General features: G+C 33.4%; 1 protein-coding gene across 3 annotated transcripts in view; it reads right to left on the bottom strand.

Moving 5' to 3' along the window:
* The window catches only part of ODAD2 (outer dynein arm docking complex subunit 2), an 80,560-nt gene that overhangs the window by 53,874 nt on the left and 9,608 nt on the right, over window positions 1–17,078 (bottom strand). For all 3 annotated transcript variants that reach the window (XM_087712587.1, XM_087712588.1, XM_087712590.1), the window contains 5 exons: window positions 16,936–17,072; window positions 16,142–16,258; window positions 9,733–9,935; window positions 7,148–7,246; window positions 4,968–5,112 (listed from right to left, as the gene is read on the bottom strand). In XM_087712587.1, the coding sequence (XP_087568713.1) occupies window positions 4,968–5,112; window positions 7,148–7,246; window positions 9,733–9,935; window positions 16,142–16,258; window positions 16,936–17,072 (701 nt within the window). The remainder of the gene's footprint in view (window positions 1–4,967; window positions 5,113–7,147; window positions 7,247–9,732; window positions 9,936–16,141; window positions 16,259–16,935; window positions 17,073–17,078) is intronic.

Below are 17,078 nucleotides of genomic sequence, written 5' to 3'. Positions count from 1 at the left end.
TATGTCCCATGATTTGGGCTGAATCCTGATTGAGAATCATGTAGGTAATTGTTTTCCTCTGTAATCCTCTGTAACTAGTTCCCAATGCCTTCATAGCAAGCTTGCTTCAAAGGGAAGAGTTAGAGACTAGGCAAACAGATGTCTTAAAGAATTACCTTTTAAAGGAGGAGATTACTTCCTCCTTCAAACAAAACAAAATTATTCTCTTCCTCAAAAAAAATAAAGTCCCCACCACATTGATTACCTCTTAGAGTTAGCTGGTTATACCCTGTTAAACACCTTGAAGGGGAGGAGAGGTGGGGTCTAGCCAACAGATAGCAGCTTTCAAATTACAGAGAACTCAAATACTTGTGCAAAAGAAATGTAAATTACATCATAAGATGCTGTCTCACTCACCCCTCTACCAAATTAACATCCAGCCCAGAGTGAACAAAAATGATTTTATTTATCAAAATAGCCATAAACTCATTCAGCCTGGTTTTAAAAAAATGAGAGCTACTATAAATAAGTAAGGCTAGCCTCACTATGCCTATCCATCAATTCCATATTGGTTTTTTTAAGTTAGAAGGGACCAACATTCAAAGGACACAATGGACTTTGAGGAAAAGCAAAACACAGAATTATTCTGCTTTCTCCTTTGATTGTTTTTTTCCACTTTCTTCCTTGTCATCACAGAGAACTGAATATTAGAAAGGAGATAAATATCCACATTGCCACTCTTCATTTTACAGGAACAATTAAAATATACATTACCCATAACTTGTAGGACATGCATATAGAAACTGCATCAGTCAACATGGCTGCTACACTGAATAGATCTTTTAACAGTAACCTCTTTTCTTTCACCTTCCCTCCCTCTCCAGGATCAGAACGTATGGAAGGCACATCATTTCCTGGCCGTGTTTCTGCTTGATGTCAAACACCAGAGGAAAGTGCTGAATTCTTCTCCAAATAGAGCAGATAATAGAGAGGAATCTGGGGAAGTTCTGCTCTTAGTATCTGGCAAGAGTTGCAGCTGCCACAAGTGGGTGTGGGGTCATGGCTGGGCCTGAAATAATGTCTGCGAAAGACATTTAACAAGACTAAACTGGGAAGACCCATCACTGTTTCAGACTGTCAAGAAAACAACAAGCAGCTGAGCTTGAATAAAAAATTGGGCAATTGAATTGCAGTAAAGCCAACAGATTTTCCAAAGAAAAACTAAACCATATGAACAGAGCATTCAAATATGAGGGGAGCAATGCTTTCAGGGAATAAACAAGATCAGCAAGCAAACGTTTTAAAGTCACAGAATGGGTGTTATTCATATATTTCAGCAAGGTGAATAATTTCTAAAAGACAGCATGCAGGTTTTGGAGTAGCTAGCAGGTAAGTGTTAAATGAAAGATTGAGTCCATAATGCAGACCTATGGATAAAGAGATCTAGCTACTACTTTATGGATTGTAGTTTACATGGTTTTTGGTCTGTCCATGAAAATGGTAATACTTTGGTTAGCTGGCATCTGCTGCTTAATAGTTTGTCTTTCAAATGTAGGGGGCAGTGGGCTAAGACCAGTGGTGGGATTCAGCCAGTTTGCACCACTTCAGGAGAACTGGTTGTTAACTTTCTGAGCAGTTTGGTGAACTGGTTGTTAGAAGAAATCATTAGGGTAGAGAACTGGTTATTAAATTATTTGAATCCCTCCACTGGGTAAGACTGTGAAGTCCCCTTCATTACCAGCTGCGTAAATAGAACATAAGCCCATGGTACCTCAAAAACGACACCTTTTTATTACCTAAGACAAGCTCTCTTTTGATATAGTGAGATATCATGCCTCTACTTAGTTCTTCTATTGACTGGGCCCAAATGTCTCCAGCACCTGCAAAGTTGTGACAGCGAAAAGAACAGCAAAGTAACATCTTGACCTAACAATAACCATATCAGGCTTCTGTGTATGAAGGTTTTGCAATTTGCAGCTGATCACATGATGTTGCCTGGCTTTTTGAGGGCCATTTTTGTTTCTCAATCTGCTGGGATGTATTTGAATCGGAAGAAGCTGATATTCCTTTAAAATACTCTAGCTTTGCAAGTGATCCTTCTCTCCCTCCAGCTCTTTCCTGCCATGGTAGAAATTCACCATCCTACTTATATTTATATTTTTTATACTGCCAGCCGTATATGTGATTGCAATTTTTTGGTGTATTATCACTTCACTCTTGAAATTTTTATATGCACCAAAGAGATGCTTTTGGGTGTTTTGTTTTTTAACAAGTGGCCTTCCTTTATTCCGCCTCTCATCACAAAAACATGCTGCTGCTGATGATGATTGGGAACTATGAGCAAGTTAGTTTCTTGTATGCATAAGGTAGGAGATTAGGAGAATTATGATGGTTCAAAGGAAGGGTAAGGTTATATCAGGGCCAAAAGTTTAGGTTTTTGGTCAACGTGGCTACAATTGCTTGGTTAAGTGTACAGTTCAGACGGTGTATTATTAATTATATTTCTTATCATATATCACTTGTCTTTTCTATTCTTGTATGTATTTTTCCCTTCTAGCAGCTCTTGTTTTTCTTTTCCTGTACAGTTTTCATTAGCAATGATTTTCTATCTTTAGTAGATCATAAAAATAACTCTTTCTAATACAACCCTTCCATAAGTCACTTTTCCAGCTGTTATCTGAGTAACTAATTTGATCCAGCAACATCATACATTATTTCAAAAAAAATCATCCAACAAAAGTATGAAACAAATTAAAAAGCCTTTTGTAACTGTTGACATTTATGGGCGTATATAAGAGATGTCTCATGTTTTATTTTACTTTTTTTTGTAAGTCAATCTAAAGCAATTCACTTCTACTTTTGATTGTGAAAGTCTTCATCCAAATAGATAAAAAGTGGCAAACATTTATTTTGGAAAGCTTCAGTGATACATCACCTAATTAGAAACACTGAATAACTCCAAAAACCTTACAACTATTGCCATTTTTCTCTTGGAGCTAATAAATCATTACATATATTGCATTGTATTTATAGAGGAAAAGGAGGTGATCTTTCTTCATAATGTACATTTTTATTTGTGTCCATTTGCAGATTATTAATTTGTCTCTCAGTTTATATGAGATTGTTAATAATAATATTATTATTTTAATTGCTATATCAAAACATTTTAGACAGCATTTGGAAAAATCTGTGCATTTTCATCTGTCAGTTGCAAAAGACCAGACTACTTGGATGATTACATATGCTACGCTAATATATTATAATATCCTAGGCTCTTGGGAAGAACACAATGTGTAGGAAAGCCAACACTAGCTACAGAATTGGCAGTCATGATTTTACATTGTTGTGAAAATAATAATTGTATACCAATTTTCCTTCTGATGATGCCCAGAGTGATTTACAATGGAACAGCCAAAAACAATCTAAATAAAAACAATCTAAAACAATACTGAAGCATTAAGCAAAAGCATTAAGGTTCATTTAAAAAAAATTAAAAGACAAAATGACCACCCATGGGTACACAGTATGTTATTTGCTAGCTTATTAATACAAGATAATGTTTTACTCAAAATCCAATCCTATTTTAATGCATTTCTCATATTCAAGCAGAAGTGTTCTGGAATTAATTATATAAACACACAGAGAGAACAAGTCTACTGTTTTTCCAGTCTTCCAAATATGTCATATTATTTAAATTTAATAGAAATTATTCTATAGCATTTTCACAAGCGACTTGTGGACAATTCAGTAAAATGAAACTAATAAAGGATTTGCTATTTTTTTACATTGTTTTGTTTTCCATCACAGCAATTAAATTGATGTGATGTAAACTTTATTTTTATGGAAATATTCTTTTTGCTTTTATATGTTATAAATAAATGAATGAAGATTTTTGTACCTAGCCTGGCTATATGAATCCCTGCAGTTACTGGAAGAGCCACATCAGAAGAAGAACTATTAGAATCAAGCTGCTTCTTTGGGGCATTTGACTCAAATATGAAAATAGGATTAAATCTTTCACAATTAGTCTTTTGGAATTATATTATTGCATAAATATGATAATTTCAAAATTATAACTATTTTCAAAATTATAATAACATTATTTTTAAAATTATAATCTATTTTTTCAAAGCATCAGAAGGAAAGACCAGAAACAATTAAGGAAAGAAGCAACCTAGAAATTTCCTAGCTGTGAGAGAACAATTAATGCATTGTCTTCAGAAGTTGTAGGGGCCCTAAACGTAAAAGCCTCACTGGAGGCTTTTACGAAGAGACTGCCCAGCCACGTGTCTGGAATAGTATAGGGTCTCTTACACGAACAGGAGGTTGGACTAGAAGACTTCCAAGGACCCTTCCAACTCTGTTCTATGTACTATGTTCTATAACATGATTCATATGCACAAATATAACCCAGCAAGGAGCTGTGTATAAAAACAAAAGCCATAAGTGATCTCTTAAATTTATAGACCTATAAATAAATAAATCCCAACAAAGTGGAAAAAAATAATAAAATTGACCAGGCGATCAAAAAGCCCTAATTCCAAATTGTTGCAAAACCTTCATGCACAGACACATATTACTGTTACTGTTAGGTCAAATTTTTACTTTTTTTCTTTTCTTATGTCACAACTTTGAAGGATGCTGGAGACAATTCACTGAGATAGATGTCTATATAAATTCAATAAATAAGTAACATGGAATGTAGAATATTTAATATTTTGCCACTTTATAATAGGTTGCACTAGATTACCTATCTGCTTTGCAATATATTGGGCTGAAAGGGTATTGTTATGACTAAATTAAATCGTATTCTACAGATCTACTACAACAGAGGTTCAAAAGGTTCAAAAAGAATTGTGGGATGCAAACTGATTAGAGAAATAAAAACAAAATGAAGAGATTCTGGAATAATATTTTGAATTTATAATTTAATCAGAAGATCCTTTGAGACCTTCTGCAGTCTTTCCTCAAAATTATTATTTTTTTACCTTTATATATTTCACTAATTTTTGAATCTGCCAATATTCTGATGGCAAATCAGTGTTAATTTCCTGATGGCGTTCAGGCTCTTCATCCTCTTCTTCACTCTCAGAAGAACTTTCACTTGCCTCTTCACTTTTCAGTGGAAGTTTACTAAACCAAAAAAGAAGGAAAAGCGGAGCAAGAAAGGGACAATCACAGCTAGAAATGATAACTATATTAATCCAAACACAATCCATGTATATAAATTTGAAATTATTAAGAGACAGAAATTTAAAGCAAGCCACACTAAGATGACCTATGAAAGTATTGAAAAAGATTGGAAATGTGTTCCACAACAGTTGACAATATGAGTAACAGAAGAACAGAGGTGGAAGGGATCTTGAAGGTCTTCTAGTCCAATCTCCTTCTCAAGCAGCAAACCCTATATCATTGCAGACAAATGGTTGTCCAATCTCTTCTTAAAAACTTCCAGTGTTGGAACACCCATACGTTTTGGAGACAAGTTGTTCCACTGATGATTGCAGCATTTTTTAAAACAGTTTTTTTCAGTTTTCCAAGTCAGAATAAAACTGTTTTTTTTTTAAAAAAAAATTCATTAAAATAGTCACATATGATTTTTGCAGCTGGGAAAAAACCTCCACTGTTTTAAAGAAATGCTTGCTTTCATATTTCACAAATTATTTTTAATTGCATAAAATTCATAAAGGAAACTAGCATCTATTTAATCAGAAACTATTTATGCAGTTGAATCATTTCCTCCTGAACACCAAGGTATATATCTTGTTTTTATTTCCTGTTAACTGCCCAGTGTAATATGTTAAATTGAACAATAAAGTGAAATACTTTTGCTGAATTACTCAACTGCAACACTGTTAAGAAAGTATAAGATAGATCAATATTATTATCCTGTTCCACATGGTGAGATGAAATTACTGAAACTGGTTTATCATCTGATATGAACAAACTAAATGTTAAAACATTTCCAGTTTTGTTTTTTTTTGTTTTTAGTATAGTTGTAGATTGAAGAATTTGGGAAATTGAGTTCTTTTCCAAAAGTCTTCCCCTCCCCCTTTGAACAATTTTTCAAAGCTAAGCAAGCACCTTATCTCTGAAGCTATAGGTATGCTTTATCCTTCATGTGGAAGAACAATTGAAGAATTAATATACGTGCAACTTTCAGTATAAAAATTGCTTATAAAAGAAGGATGAAGATCCTTTGTGGTTTCAATTATATTTGGAACAATCTTTTGCAATATAGTAATAATTAAAAAATAATCAGAAGACATTATTACGCAGGATACATAGGATATATCCTATGCATCCTGTATAAGTTCTCACTGTATTGTGCTATTATTTTATAAAATTAGCATCAAAACTGTAATATCTTCATTAATAGATATCAATTCTTATCTAATTATAAACAAATTAGCTAAATTCTATAATAAACTGAATTACATCATGTTTACATAATCCACTAAGCTGACAGAGAGTGGAAAAAAATTAAAATCATTTGTTTAAATCTGCACAATTTTTTGCTGATGGAACAGTGTGACTATGAAAATTGTTGGAATGGATGTATTCGTTTGCTTTTCAGATTTTGATACTAACTAGGTCCCAGAACACTAAAGAAGAGAGAAAGCAAGATTACTAAAAATAAAAATGAAACAATACAAAAACTTCTCCAAACAGGTATTTAAATTTCGGGGCACACTGCTGAAAACTGAGTCTGTTTCTGTACACTGCTTAAGAAATGTGAGCTAAGGAAATGTTTATTAAGAGCCAAGTTACTAGAACAATAAGCCAAGCAATCATCATTTCTCTGTCTGTGATTGGAAAAATGGTAGCAGATGCAAATATAACACAATTCTGCCAGAACCAACAGGTTTATATTTTCAGCTTGGGAGTTCCCTGTTTGGTCATGCAAAGAAGTGGGAACACCAGAAAATTTTCCATTTGAAAACTTAATAAGTAAGATTCGTATCTGAGACTAACACTGATTTTACAGACTCCTGCACATAAAAATAGAAAGAAAAAAAAACACCTTAAAATAAATCCATCAAATACAATTTAATCATTTCAGTTTTCTCATATGAGACACTGAAATAATTTGTTGTTATCTTGTTCATGTTGGAAAATTGTGATTTTAATTCAAGCAAAAGAAAATTATGCATTATTAAGACTGTACCTTTTAAGAGAAGCAGTTGGTGTTCCACAGGGTCTTTTCTTGCTTTCTGGAGTGGCATGCTTGATTTCTTTTTCATCAGATTTTCTTGCTGCTTTGCCTCTAAAAAGATTTATCATTTGTTAAATTAAGGATATAATGAATATAATAAAAATGTTTTAATTTCTGAACTAAGTCCATTAAATGCTAAAACTGATTAATGTCATACCACTTAGATTGGATAATTTGTTAAAGAAGCATAAAGAACTGATGTCATCACAAATTATCAGCAAAATTTGCTGAATCTAGAATTATAAATGGGCCATAATTCAGCTCAGTTGCAGCAAAGAATAAACCTAATGATTTCAATGGACCTAAGCACAGTTAATTCTCTCTTGGATTGCGGTCATGGCATTTTGATATTAAAAGCAGACTCTGACTTTTTTCTTCTTTAAACTTTTTTTTACTGCAGCTATTGATTTGACTTTTCAAAAGTACTTTTAACATGCATTTGTGTGAAGCTGGGCAAGAGCTACGATGAAAATATTAATGTTCTAATACTGTAATGCATTTCAGTTCATTTACAACTTGTGTGGATAACTATTGCAATTCTTGCAGTAAATAATATACCTCTGATAAGAGTCATAAGCACCTCCTATAATCCTTTCTCTCATCTTTTTTGAATTTAGCTAATGGATCAGTACAACTAATGATCGATCATTGATGCTGAATATACTGTCACAGTGAAAATCAGATTACACACACAATTAAACGTTGTAATACAGATAGTCCTCAATTTACAACCATTCATTTAGTAATTGTTCAAAATTGCAACGGCATTGAAAAAATGGACTTCTGATTGTTTTTCACACAACCATTGCAGCATCCCCAGGGTCATGTGATCAAAATTTGGATGCTTGGCAACTGGTTCCTATTTGTGACAGCTGCTGTGTCCCAAGGCCATGTGATCATCTTTTGCAAGAAAATCAATGGGGAAGCCAGTTTCACTTTTAGTTAACAACCGTGTTATTAACAACTGTGTTAAGATTCACTTAGTAACTGTGGTGAGAAAAGTCATAAAATGGGCCAAAACTCACTTAACAATTGTCTTGCTTAGCAACAGAAATTTTGGGCTCAGTTGCGGTTGTAAATCAACAACTACCTCTACTTTTTTAAGTGCAGTATATACAGAATCCTTTTTCCACTAAGTAAGCCAGTTGGATATAATTGTCAAAATGTGGTTGTTCTAGCCACTTAATGGTGCTTTTTTACCAGAAGACTTGCTATATTAATCCTCTCAATTCCTTTTTTCAAAGATATACAAGCTTGAGCTGGAAGAACTGAAGTCCTCAGAACCTTCTATTACTTCCAGACCATAGATATGCAGACTTTAGAGTTATTGGAGCCCAAGAGATCTTGAGAGGCACCTGCTTCTCTCCTCTACATGAATTCTTTATGACATATCAATCTTCATATACTGGTAATCCTAGAATATTGAATTTGTTAAAAGTTTTGTTTCAAAAGGACCAATTAACTACTACTTTGCATAAGAGTAACCATAATGAAGATATATTTGCGTAATTAACTTGTAATATACAATCGATAGCAATACATTTGAATTTTAGTGTTGTTGACCACCTAGATTTGGTTTTTATTTTTTCCCTTCTATGCTGTATATATTACTAACCATGAAAATGGAATTAAAACATCTTAGCGATCCAGAGAAAAAAATGGTGCGTGTCTAAGTTATCATCATCTGTGTAACCAACTACAAATAATTTATTAAATGTATATGCTGCTGAACTCCCAGTGGCTCTGATTCAGAAGGTTGTTTTTTTTGAGTTTGTAGCTCAAGCCACTTGTTTCTCCTGTCTTCTACTTTGATTGGTTCTGGGTGGAACCTCAACCTAGGTTGTGAATAGCCAAGTCACCAATTATCAACATTAGTCCTGCTGTTTGAGCAAAATACTGCCTGTATTATCTGCACATTTCCTGTTCTCTGTGTGAAATGGTAGCTGGTAAAGAACCTGTTCTGGTGTAATCATTAGAATTTCAGATTCTCAGAAGCAAAGTTAAAATCAAGATTGTCTTGTCCAGTTATTTTTCTCAATCTTGTTTTCGCTCCTTAGAGGGAAAGAAATAAACACATATTCTGCCTTGTATTGTCACAGGAAATATGATATAAATGAAACAACCAGCCAGATTGGCCAATCACAAAACATTAAAAATTCAAGGTATCATTAAGTTGCTTGTCAAATGTGAAAATTTGGAGCCTTAAGCGTATCTCTTGGATCCTAAATGCTCCATTCTAAATCATACAGATACAGTTGTTTCTACCTACATTTGTATATCCTGTGCCTATTTATGAAGCATGTACTTATATTAAAGAAATATGATTTGAATACAAACTTTTCTAATTGCTGAGTTGTCACAAAATAAGGAAAAGTAACATTTTGGAAATCACAATTTATTTAAATAAAGCTTTTAAATTAGAGCAAATTTAAATTTGTTCAATTTCATATTTTTTTAAAAAAAATGCTAACAATATTACATTGCAAAAATTCAGATTAATTAATTATATTTGTCAGAAAATCTAAAAAATTACATACTCTCGAGTGCCCGTTGTAGCCTTCCACTTAAGAGATGGTTCTAATTTCTTGCTGTCAGGAGTTTTACTTTTTACAAGAGGACTCTTAGGCTTTTCCGCATAGTCGTTAAACTTTGGGGCTTGGCCAAATTCATCTCCCTCAACTGTTTCGATATGTGGATAATATTGCTTTTCATACTTTGGTTCATCAAAAAATGTATATTTCTAATAAGAGATGAAAATGTTTAGGAAAAAGTCATATTTTCAAATGAGTAAAACATGCTAAGAAATTAGTAAATCAGAGGATAGCTAGGTAGTTTGATTTTCTTAGCATATAAAAGTTGTCAATCACAATTCTTGATTTAAAAAAAGATAGCCATAAAGAAACTAAATCAAAATTTTGATTAAAAATGTATACTTGATTCTGTATTTTAAAAAAACACAATTATTAGCTAAAATTCTATTTCATGGACTGAAAATGAATATATTAAATAACTTGCTGTAAGAACTGTATAACAGATATTTATGTAGATAACCACCTTGCTACTAAAATCTTAAGCCTCCCTTCTAAAGAAAAGGATTGTAGGAACTGTAGGAAAAATTTGTAATAAAAACAAATGTGAGCCACTTATTTAAAATAAAAACTGCACTAAATATTGCTAAGGGTTTTACTAGAATATGCAACATTCAATATTTGAAAGATTGCAATTTTGAATGTGTTTTTACCTACCAAGAAAATCTCAATTTTCTTGTCTATGCAACAAGTGGAAGTTGGTATTTTCCATAAGATACTTAAGGCTAGCAAGGAAGCTGCTTTAAATCTTGTAAAAACTGAGATTACAAATGTTGAATTTTTCTGAAATTCTAATAATGAACTAAGTTTATATATATAACTATTTTAAATATATGTTCTTCTTTTACATTTTGATATCAATATTTGATATCAATATTAAATATAATAATGCATGGTGCTTTTAAATTAAACATCTAAAATAATAAGGCACATAGCATTCAACCAAATTAGTAACTTTGTCAAAAAGTGAGGCAAAGTTAATATCTGCCTGTCTGTCTGTCTCCTTCCTTCCCTCCCTCCCCAAGGTGGCGAACATACTTATAAAATCATAAAGCTGGAAAGAATTCCTGAGGTTGTCTAAGCAAACTCCGAATTTGGTGCATAATCTGATTTTAAACAATGATTGTTCAGTCTCCATTTAAATATTTTCCTGTCAATAAATCTCAGAACATTACCTACTTTTCAGTTCATAATCTTTTAGCTCATATTTAATACATCTATTAGAATACCCAGATCCTTTTCACATGTACGACTACCAAGTGAGATCTCTTGCCATTCTATATTTCTATCATTCATTTTTTCACCCCAGATGAAAGGCATTACATTTATCCCTACTGAATTTCATATTCATTTCATTGTCCCAGCTCATTTCTTTGAATCTTTATTTTCTCTTCCAAATGAGTAGTTATACTTTTTAATACTATGTTATCTGCAAATCTGATATCATCCCCCCTTGACACTAATAAAATATTGCAGTTATCGAGCTGAAAAAACCCTGCTTTCCTTTTTCTGAAAACAGGGTTAACATTTATTCTCCTTCAGTCTTCTAGGTTTTTCCAGGACTCCAAAAAATAAAATTATTCCTTTTGAAACCCCTTCTCCTAGTTCTTTCTCTATGATAGGATGCAATTCATTTGACCCTGGAGACATAAATTCATTGAATTATCTAGGGGGAATTTTACCTTTTCCTTGATTAGCCTGAGTTCCTCTAATGGAAATGAGACCAACTAAGATTTGTTTCCCTTCTTAGAGCAGACATAAAAGACAAGTTAGGAATGCTTCCTTCTTGTCATCACCTGTTACCAATCATTTCTTTCTGATGTTCCTGAAAATGTTTTCTGAGTTCTTTGGGGCATTTCTTCACTTTACATTTTTTATTCAGTCCCCACTGAATCTGACAACTGCTTTGTGATTTTTGTTGAATAAACATCCCCTTGAATAAACATAGCCATTGGCTATGCAAGTCTATTTCTTTGCATCAATTTAGAAAGTACTATGTATATTCAAAATGGTCCCAATAGGTATCTTCCATTTTTCTTTCAAATAAGAATTGTTTGCAGATATACCTATGCTGCAATATCATGTTTTAGAGGATTTCCCATCCCTCCCTAATAGATTTCTTTTTCTCGATATAAAGACATCGAAACTGGCCTATCATATTTTTTAATTTATTGTTTATCTGTTTAATTTTATTATTTTGAAGCCCAGCATACATGTCAGACTCTTCTTCCTCCCCTTGCTATCATGAAATCAAAGTAACCCCAGATTCCTCAGTTATTCAAAAAAATTCTATCTATTAATAAAAATTAGATTCAGGACAGTAAATCCTTGTTCCTTCCACCTTCTTCTAACAAATGAAGTTGTCAGCAAGAAAGGACAGAAATATGTTGGACTTCTCACTTTTGGCAGAGTTACATTTCTAACAGATGCCAGGGAAGTTTAAATCTCCCATTGTCACAATTATAAGCTCCTTTAAATGTTTAGTCGTTTGACACAACACACCTCATCCCTACTTTCTGCTTGTTCAGGAGGTCTACAACAAATCCTTACTACTGTATTTTGTTTTTCTTATTGTTATCCAAACACTTTTGACAGGATTTCCATGCTCTATGAGACACCCTTTCCCTTTTAGTTGAGTCAGTTCTCTTTGAATAAATTGTAGCCTTCCAGTCAGTGTGCAGGTTTATTTTAGATTTTTATTTATTGATGTCATTATTTCTCTATGGATTATGAGCATTAGCATTTTATTCCCTTATCTCAAAACCCAACCATTTTAGCTTACTTGCAATGAATGTTCCTATGAAAATGCAACATATAAAAATATGGAGAAAATGGTTTGCCATAAATACCATTATAACTGCTATTTTTTAATTAAAAATATTATTGCTTGTCTTTGTTTTTTAAAAAATTTTTTTAGTATTTTTAAAACTGTTTTTATGTAAGCCGCCCGGAGTCCTTCGGGATTGGGCAGCATACATATTCATTAAATCTTGAAATCTTGATTTGCCAGCAATATTTAAATCCTGGACTTGCAACACTGTAACAGTCATTTATGCTGTGTTAGTTTGAAGTACCTCTAATGTTGAAATCAAAGAACACTGGAAAATAATGAATATTTTTTTTATTCAAATAATAAGAGATGAAGTTAGAAAGAGGAATGGTTCTGATTATTTAAAGCATTGTCAAAGACAGTTGACCTTTTTTGTTAAAATATGATATTTTCCTGCTTTAAAATTATACTACTGCTTAAAGGAAAAACATGTGTAGAAAGATGAGCAGAGACTTTTTGCCAACTGCTGCAGTCCTAAGCTTGGAAAGAAGTTCCATTAAAATCAAAACAGCTTCCAAATAAGTGTGTTAAGGATCTAGGAAATAAATTTACTGGCAAAATTCCAGACAGAGATAAATTCCTGAGCCAGCCATAGATATATTCTATGGTTCATAGACAAATGAAAAAAATATTATAGATAAAATATTGAAAAACTGATTCCTAATAACTTCATTCAAAATATTTTGTTACATTTGGCTTTTGACAATGAAATGAGGATTGTATTTACCAATCCTTTTCATCATCAATTCCAATTTTCTATAAAGCTTTTCTTATCTCTTATATTATCTGCTCTATTCTCACTTCTAAGTGACTTAGTTCAGCATTAGATCATCTAAATAAATGTTGAAATATAATTTTTGACCACTTTGCTCATGTTTAGGAAAGCACAAATAAGGCAGTCTATAATATAACAACGACTCGGAGCATTAAAAAAGTATACTTCTTTGGCAGAATTTAAATATCAGCCAGATCTAACAATTATACAATACAATACAATAGCAGAGTTGGAAGGGACCTTGGAGGTCTTCTAGTCCAACCCCCTGCTCAGCAGGAAACCCTATACCATTTCAGACAAATGGGTCTTAATCTCTTCTTAAAAACTTTCAGTATTGAAGAATCACAAGTTCTGGAGGCAAGTCGTTCCACTGGTTAATTGTTCTAACTGTCAAATTTCTCCTCAGTTCTAAGTTGCTTCTCTCCTTGATTAGTTTCCACACATTGCTTCTTATTCTACCCTCAGGTGCCTTGGAGAATAGTTTGACTCCCTCTTTTTCGTGGCAACCCCTGAGATATTGGAAGACTGCTATCATGCCTCCCCTAGTCCTTCTTTCTATTAAACTAGACATACCCAGTTCCTGCAACCGTTCTTCATATGTTTTAGTCTCCAGTCCCCTAATCATCTTTGTTGCTCTTCTCTGTACTCTTTCCAGTCTCCACATCTTTTCTACATTGTGATGACCAGAACTGAATGCCGTATTCCAAGTGTGACCTTACCAAGGACTTATAAAGTGGTATTAACACTTCACGTGATCTTGATTCTATCCCTCTATTTATGCAGCGTAGAACTGTGTTGGCTTTTTCTGGCAGCTGCTGCACACTGCTGGCTGGGCTATGTACCTGATATAATTACAATTTATTTTCATATATACTGTAAATCACCAAAAGTACTTAGTCAAAGAACCTATTGGTGGACTTATATGTTGCATTGAGCTATAGTTGTTTAACAATACTTTATTCAATTTACATGCCATTTGGGGGGTACTGAATTCAATACACATAATGATCCTGGAGCACCAGGGAACTACAAGAGGACTGGAAAAGAGCTGATGTAATTCCCATCTTCAAAAAAGGAAAAAAATAGATCCAGGAAACTACAGTCCTATCAACCTGATCTCAATACCTGGGAAGATTCTGAAAAAGATTATCAAGCAATGAATCAATGAGCACCAAGGGGCAAACGAATTCATAAGCAAAAGCCAACATGGGTGTGTCAAACACAGATCATGTCAGACAAAACGTATTGCATCCTTTGACAAGGTGATAAAATTAGTGGACCAGAGAAATGCTGTGGATATAATTTACTTGGATTCCAGCAAGACATTTGACAAAGTAGACCACAATCTACGACTTGATAACATTAAAATGTGGGTTAAATAGCTTCATCACCAGATGGATTCGTAACTGGCTGACCAACTGCACCCAACAAGTAGTCTTCACAACAGAGCTGATCTACATGCAGGGAAGTATGCAGTGGAGTACCCCAAGGCTTTGTTTTAGGCCCAGTACTCTTCAACATCTTCATCAATGATTTGGATGAGGGGATAGATAAGAAACTCATTAAATTTGCAGATGACACCAAGCTGTCAGGAATAGCCAACACTCCAGAAGATAGGCTTAAGATTCAGAAGGATCTTGACAAACCTGAACATTGAGCACTCTCTAAAAAAATAAAATTCAATGGTGAAAAAAGTAAGGTTCTAATTTAGGCAAGAAAAACCAAATGCACAGGTACAGTTCTATAGGTGGTATCACACTCAATAAGAGAGATCTTGGAATCATAGTGAACATATGAGCCAGCAGTGTGCAGCAGCTACCAAAAAAGTCAATACAGTTGTAAGTTGCATTAATAGAGGGATAGAATCAAGATCACATGAAGTGTGTTAATATTACTTTATCATCCCTTGGTAAGGCCACATTTGGAATACTAAATCCAGTTTTGATCACTATGATATAGAAAAGATGATGATACTGTAGAAAGAGTGCAGAAAAGAGCAACAAAGATGATAAGGGTACTGGAGGCTAAAACATATAAAAAACGGTTGCTGGAATTGGGTATGTCTAGCTTAATGAAAAGAAGGACTAGGGGAGACATGATAGCAGTGTTCCAATATCTCAGGGGCTGCCACAAGAAGAGGGAGTCAAGTTATTCTCCAAAGCAGCTGAGGGTAGGACAAGAAACAATGAGTGGAAACTAATCCAGGAGAGAAGCTACCTAGAACTAAGAAGAAATATCCTGACAGAACAATTAACCAGTGGAACAACTTGCCTCTAGAACTTGTAATTCTCCAATACTGAAAGTTTTAAAGAAGAGATTGGACACCCATTTGTCTGAAATGATACAGGGTTTCCTGCTGAGCAGGGGGTTAGTCTAGAAGACCTCCAAGGTTCCTTCCAACTCTGTTATTCTATTCTATTCTATTCTCTCTACATATATTTTTCCCACAACCTTATATGAGGTGTGAGAGAGTCATTGATCTAAAGTCACTCTGGGAATTCCATTGAACCTGAATTACCCTGCATTTAATCCAACATGAACACAACATAATAAACCAAAAGGCCAGACTGTGACTTAATATGTGTGAAGTTATCCAATGTGTTATTGTACAGTATGTGTGCCCGTATATTGCATAAACAGACTGAACTAAAATAAGATACAAAATCACATAGAAAATAACTCAAGATATGCAAGCTTTCAAGCTGTTCATAGTATAGATGAGAACTAGAAGTATAATAACAAAAAATGCATACCTGTTTAACCATATTGCTTACAAATGCTGCTGATCGTTCTCTTAAAAATGTGACAAGATCTTTATATATGTCACTCTTCCTCTCATAATCAATTTCATCTCTCTCATTGCTTCTTCCCTATAAGAAAACCAAGTTTTATATAATTTTGAACTGTTTCACACATTTCTCAGAAACACAGAGTATAATAGCTTATACCCATTTCTAGGTAAGTCACACTGAATTTAATGGAACTTATTTCCAGGGGGTTTACATATTGCAATCTTCACCTCTGGCATGATTTAAGTTGGTTCAATCCATTCTATTTTGAAACATCTCTTAAAATTAAAATGAATGAATCACATTGATTTCAATATTATTTATTTTCTTCCATTTCAATACTATAATTATAATCCTTATTTCTCTCAGCAGCATTATAGCACATTATTTTAAAAATGTCTTGTGTTATTTCTCTATATGCATAATGGTGATCCAATTCACAATCACAAGTCCTACAATAAAAGAAAACAATTTATATTCTAATTCATAATTAAAATAAGCATAGCATAAATCAGTATATAAAGGAACAGCAGGAATAGAATGTAGGTGCACAGGACCACCACAAAATTATTTGGGTGCAAAAATTCAAAACTAAGATAATTATACATTTGAATATCTTCTTAAAAGAAAACTATTTACATATATTACTGACTTACAAGTAGCACAACAGTTTTAATCAGTAAGCAAACAAACATTTATTTAGATCATAGACACAATCTCTAAAATAAAGACCATAAAGCTTTGCTTTAATTACTTACTCCATTTAAGAATATTCCTGCTGTGCTACAAGTAACAAACATAGCATCTGTGTCACGTGGTTTAATTGACAAATAACAAATTTCCCCATGCACTTGTCTCCAAGGGGGGGCACGACATCCATTGAAGAATTCATAGTCTGAAA

This window comes from Thamnophis sirtalis, unplaced genomic scaffold, assembly GCF_051295495.1.
Source record: "Thamnophis sirtalis isolate CommonGarterSnake01/CBP01778 unplaced genomic scaffold, rThaSir2_p1.2 scaffold_4, whole genome shotgun sequence".
Taxonomy (NCBI): domain Eukaryota; kingdom Metazoa; phylum Chordata; class Lepidosauria; order Squamata; family Natricidae; genus Thamnophis; species Thamnophis sirtalis.
The sequence above is the reverse complement of the archived record's forward strand: the minus strand, read 5'-3'. Positions and strand labels throughout refer to the sequence as shown.